Below are 6087 nucleotides of genomic sequence, written 5' to 3' on the forward strand. Positions count from 1 at the left end.
TTACAGAGAGAGCTTCTGTCTGCTTCTCCTCAGAGCTTGCTTGACATCTTTGTTCCTCAAGCTGTAAATCAGGGGGTTCAACATTGGGATGACAATAGTGTAAAAGATGGACACTACTTTGCTCTGCTCCATGGAAGAAATTGCACTCGGTTGTGCATACATGAAGAATACAGTGCCAAAGAACAAGCACACCCCAGTCAAGTGTGACGCGCACGTGGAGAAAGCTTTTTGACGTCCTTGTACAGTACGGATCCTCAAGATGGCGGCTAAGATGTAGATGTATGAGACGAAGACCACTAGGAATGTACTGACAATAATGGAGCCACATAAGCCAAGCAGTACCAATTGGTTTATAAATGTATCTGAGCATGAAAGGGCCAAGAGTGGGGGTACATCACAGAAAAAGTCGTTGATCTCATGGGACCCACAGAAAGGCAGTCTGAATGTCATTGTTGTTTGAGTGACAGCATTCACTACACCCCACAAGTAGGACCCCATCACTAAGAATATGCAGAGCTCATGAGACATACTCACAGAGTACAGCAGAGGGTTGCAGATGGCAGTGAAGCGATCGTAAGCCATAGCAGCCAGGAGGAAGGCTTCTGTGGTACCAAAAAGAGATAGGAAAAAAAACTGAGCAGCACACCCGCCAAAAGAAACTGTGTGGTCTGCTTGCAACAAGTTCACGAGAGCCCTAGGTGCAATCGTGGAAGAATAGCAGATATCCAAAAACGAAAGACTTTGAAGGAAGGCATACATTGGTGTGTGGAGGTGGGAGTCAGCCCAGATAATTAAAATCATGCCAAAGTTCCCAACCACGGCTAAAGCATATAAGATCAAAAAGATTAGAAACAACGTGGTCTGGATCCCTGGGCCCCCTGAAAACCCAAGTAGAACAAAAGTTGAAGCAGTTGTGAAATTCACCATAGTTTAAGAACAGCCAAACTGAGAGCGAAGAAAGGGAAAGAGGGAGTGAGGGAAAGGAAGTGAAGAAGAAAGAGGAAAACAAGAAAAGGATGATCAAAATAGAAGGAGGAAATATATTATCAATCAATATTATTTAATGCTTAAAGGCAGTGAAGAAAGTTTGATATTCCCTATCTATGATCCTGGAGATAATGTCTGGGTCTGATGCATCCATATGCTGCGAATTGATAACATTTATGCTACAGGGAAACAAATCAGAAATAAATAAGTATTCATGCAAAAATAATCTTCATCTCTAAATATATCAGTGTATATTTAACTCTAAGCTTACTGATAAAATATAAAAACTGAATCTATTATTGTCTACTTAAAGTCACATTTTCACTTAATGCTTTTGTTTTAAAATTTTAGCTAAATCTCTAAATCAGATGCATAGCTACTGCCTTAGTTTGGCATTATAAAAATTTTAAACTATCTGGGAAAGAGACTTGGTCACACAGTGGCTAAAGCATGAGACTTCTACCCAAATGATCCGTTTAAACCCAGAAGCTGTTCTGCAGGAGAGAGAGGGGACTGCTTGCACCCCTAAAGACGACAGCCTTGGAATTTCTCTGGGACAGTTCTAACCGTCCTGTGGTATGACTGAGGTGAGATTGGCTCAATGGACCTGGTTTGGCTTTTGTTTCTTTGTTTATTTTTTATCGGACACATTAGTATCGGAATCAGAACAGTGGCTTTACAGTCGACTCATCCCCACTGTTTTCTCACATGGTCTGTGTGAGCGTCCTGTGACGGCTGTAGCAAATCACTACACACTTGGTGGCGTAGACGTTATAAAGTTAGCACGGCAGATCTGTGCAGCATGCTTGAGGAGTGCGTGAGCTACTGCAAAGCAGCGGGCAGTTGTGGGATGTGGATTTCTTCCGTGGCAAGTAAAATACCACTTGGAGCAGTGTTTATAGAAATCTATCCTTAACATTAATTTAATGATATGACTAGGCTATCGATGTATACAACTGTCAAAGTAAAAGTATGTGGTAAACATTAAAGAAAAGCAAAAAGCGTAAAGTATGTCTAACTATATTAAAAATGTATATGTATGTATTTGTGTATTTGTCATTTGTAAATTTGCTGAACTTCTGTACAAAATGAAAGACATTTCAGTCATGAAGTTGTGTCTGACCAATATATAAGGTTAAGTAAATAGCATAGAACATGACATTTTACATAGATTACAATTAAATTAAGGTGAATTGACTCTATTTTCTAATAAATTCTACCCTTATTCTCTTACAATTTATACCACGAAAACAAACCTTGTCTCCAGATCTTTAGCATTTCATAAAACTAAAACCATTTTATACTTTCATGATTTTTTAAGCTTTTTGCTTTCTTCAGATTACTTCTAAATATAAAATGAAAGGTATTTTTAAGTTGTTGGTTTTTATATAAATTCCAGTTTCCAAGATTGAAAGACTAATATTTACTTTACCATTCCATCTTGAAGGAGGCGTAGTGGCTACAAGTTGAGCTTTGAATCTCAAGTCAGCAGTTGAAAACTACCAACCACTCTGCCAAAGAAAGACAGGGCTTTCTACTCCCATAAAGCGTTGCACTCTCAGAAAGCTCCTGGGCATTCTACCCTGTCCTCTAGGGCCATCTACTCATGGGTTTGGCTTGGTTTATTCTAATCTGAACAAGTAGATTACTACTTGTTTGAGAATAAAGACTGAAATAAATATAATAAATGATAGTTATGTGTACTTCATACTGAATTTGTTTGATTATACCTATATTTTGTAATGAGCATATTATAACCCTCGAGTCTACATACTTCTTTTAAAACCAAACACAAAGCAATTCTGATATTCAAGCAACAATTGTTGCTGTCACATTGATCACAGCTCTTGGAGACACCACGTGTGCAAAGGAGAATTCAGTGTCCTAGGGTTTCCAAGGACTGGTTTTTTGGAAGCTGATGGCCCACTCTCTCTTGTGGGTCAGCTGTAGGTTAATCCACAGCATCGGCCTTTCAGTTAGCAACCAACTGCTTTGCCACTTGGACCACTAAGATTATGCTAATATTAAATGGAAGTAAATAAGTAATTTTATGTAAAATAGGAAGGAGTTCCTGCTCTAAAATTACTTCAAACATGTATTAATATATTAAATGAGCATGAATATAATAATCAAGGTATTTATTCAGTCTATCATCAAGTGAATTCTGACTCACAATATCTCTGTAGGGCAGAGTAGAATTGCTCCTTAGGTTTCCCAGAACTACAAATCTTTATAGGATCAGTTAGCTTCATTGTTCTCCCAAAACTGGCTAGTAAATTTGAATCACTCTTGAAAATATTGTCCAATTGTATCCTAGAGTGTCATCAAGTTTTTTCTTGGAAGGAGAAATAGAAAATGAACACTTAAATATGCTGTTCAGAAAATTAATCAATAAATGTTTTTATTTCACAAGGACCATTACTTCTCCTCAGAATCTCAGATGAGGAAAGAATTCCCTCCAAGACTACAGAATAAAATATGAAGAATATATTTTTGTCATATATTAAATACACAAATAAATTACATATCTGCAAATTTAACAAGCTGAGATGCAAAATATTTGAGTGCTTTATATCTTTATTTCTAATTGTTTAACAGTTTTATTGACATGTAATTCAGAAATACTGTGTGCTTTTTAAAATGCAATGTTTATGATTGCACTGTAACGGATTTATATAGAAAATAAAAGATGAAAAATCAAGTAAAGATAATTAACATTTATTGAAAAAGTATTATAGGCTACTATTCTAAAAAATGAACAAAATCACTCGCAAAATCATCTTTGTTTTATTTTACATTAACGAAAAGGCCACATAAAACATGAGAAGATCAGAAAAATTTAAAGGGAGTATTAAGAGGTATCTCACCACTAAGGGGCTAGATTTTCTGCCAGTCTCTAAGGCCTATATTTCTTGCCCCCATATTTACAATGATTAAGCCATGTTATGCTTTAATATAGATTTTTGTTAAAATGTATAATGAATTTTCAATGCAAAATATGCTCTTTACTCATTAGAACTCTACCATATAGATAAATAGACTGGAGTACTAAAAAGTTGTAAGTCATCAGGCCCAGAGTCTTATTCTGACTAGTAGACAGTGAGTTTGTAAATGCAGTAATGGTCGCATAGATTTATCTCACTTGTCGTTTCTAATATATGAGAGAGAGATCTTGAAATAGATCATTGCTGAAGTGCATGCATTGTTACTATTACCTATTTTCCCTTTGATTCTCTAAGTATATGATATATTAGTTTACATTTGTATCTGTAGAAATAAGGTGGAAAAATATAAGAAAGAACTATTCACTGATGGATGCCATAATGCTTACAGTTCTGTAGATGAATATCATGGTAAACTCAACTTGAGTGAAAAATTAGTAGAAGAAATAAAGCTGTGAAGAATTCAATAAGATATTATGGAGTATGCATTGAACTGTGAGTCAAGAGATGCATTCTCAGGTGCTATTTTGCCAGTCAATAGGAGCAGTTGAGCAAGTGTTCTGAAATACTTTATAATAAAATGAATTTAGTAGACTTCGTATTGCAGACAAGATGCCACACCATTTTGTATGTATGTCTTTATTTAATACTCTTAAAAGGCCATAGTAGTAAATATAATAATTACTGAGAAATTTAGTATGTACTATTTAGTGAACAAAGGATACAATTCAAAGTCAGTAAATTTGGAACCAGAACCCATGACAAATAAGCCTATACTTAAGAGCCAAGTTGAAATATTTTCTATTTAAAGTTTGCATCAATGGTCCACAATTAAATAGGTCCAATTACTGGTCTATGTATAATTAAGTACCCATTAAACAGAAGTATATCTGTTAGCCAAATCTTTATTTTAAATTTTTGTGTTAAAGAAACAGGGCTTTGAGTGATACATTTTGAGAAACAATGTCATATTATCTTTAAAATTCTGGTGCCGGAATATCTGAGACAAACATGAACTAGCTATTATCTTTTGACATGTGTCTGACTTATGTAATTTAGTACCCTCACCTGTCAAATGTGGATACTGTGCTTTAATGTGGACATTGAACAATATTCCCAACATAAAAGCACTCTGAAGAGTAAGCATAATGCTGAGTAGTAAGCATAATACATGCATTGTCTTATTAATAGTGGTAGTTTTATTAGTACTCCATGCTATTTTAATTGAGGTCTCCAGTTTTCACATATCAGTTGGAATTCTTCAGGAAATTTTTATTGACTTCATGCGTTCCATTGAATTCACAAAATTTTAATGAACTTAATTTTCACAGGTACTTTAGTAAAGCGCTGTATTTTCTCAATGCAATTGACCTCACCTAAATGTCCAGTGATCTTCTGTTCCTGGTTGGCTTATAGGAGACGCTATGTGCACTCTGTGACTCAGCGCGTCCTCAGGAAACTTGTACAGCAAAATTGAGCTCGAGATCAGAGTGAGAGTTATAGCGCCGCTTCCTCAGAGTCGGTCACCTGAGATTTATTCTCAAAGGCTTTGTGCTAACAAGAGCGGTAGGCTCACGCAAGTGTATCACTTGGCAAGAAGACTAATTGAAGTCCCAGAGTAGATTCACACGTATAGAAAAAGACATAAATATATTTAAAATAAGAATTAAAGATTCATATTTTATACAGTTAACTCATAAATTACACATATGGTATTAACAGTCTGAAAAGGAACATCTCAAAATAAGTGTTGAACACAATTATAATGGTTTAAAGTTTAAAATATAGAATGACACCTATTTATAAAACAAGTAAATCATACTTTAAGGCTTCAATTTTTAAGAGGACATGCCTTGTCTCATATATTACTGGCTCAAAATCAGTGGTTCTCTACCTGTGAATAGCGACCCCTTTGGGGGTCAAATGACCCTTTCATGGGTGTCATCCAATTCATAAGAGAAGCAAAATGACAGTTATGAAATAGCAACTAAAATAATTTTATGGTTGGCCGGGTCACCACAACATGAGGAACTGTATGAAAGGGTCGCAGCTTTAGGAATGTTGGGAACCACTGGTGTAAATCATGAAATGGAACCCAAGTGTCATGAATATGCATATGCCAGATACATAATTGTATGATGTATTAATCAAATTCAAA

General features: G+C 35.5%; 1 protein-coding gene across 1 annotated transcript; it reads right to left on the minus strand.

The window, feature by feature from the left end:
• Nucleotides 1-927, minus strand: LOC142441242 (olfactory receptor OR9H1). Its single transcript, XM_075543292.1, has one exon. It carries the CDS (start codon nucleotides 925-927, stop codon nucleotides 1-3), a length of 927 nt encoding a protein of 308 aa, XP_075399407.1.
• Between the last annotated feature and the right edge of the window lie 5160 nt (nucleotides 928-6087).

Source organism: Tenrec ecaudatus, chromosome 2, assembly GCF_050624435.1.
Source record: "Tenrec ecaudatus isolate mTenEca1 chromosome 2, mTenEca1.hap1, whole genome shotgun sequence".
Classification (NCBI taxonomy): domain Eukaryota; kingdom Metazoa; phylum Chordata; class Mammalia; order Afrosoricida; family Tenrecidae; genus Tenrec; species Tenrec ecaudatus.

Excerpts from the sequence above, each read along its gene's own strand:
- LOC142441242 (XM_075543292.1), bottom strand. The coding sequence starts at position 927 with ATGGTGAATTTCACAACTGCTTCAACTTTTGTTCTACTTGGGTTTTCA.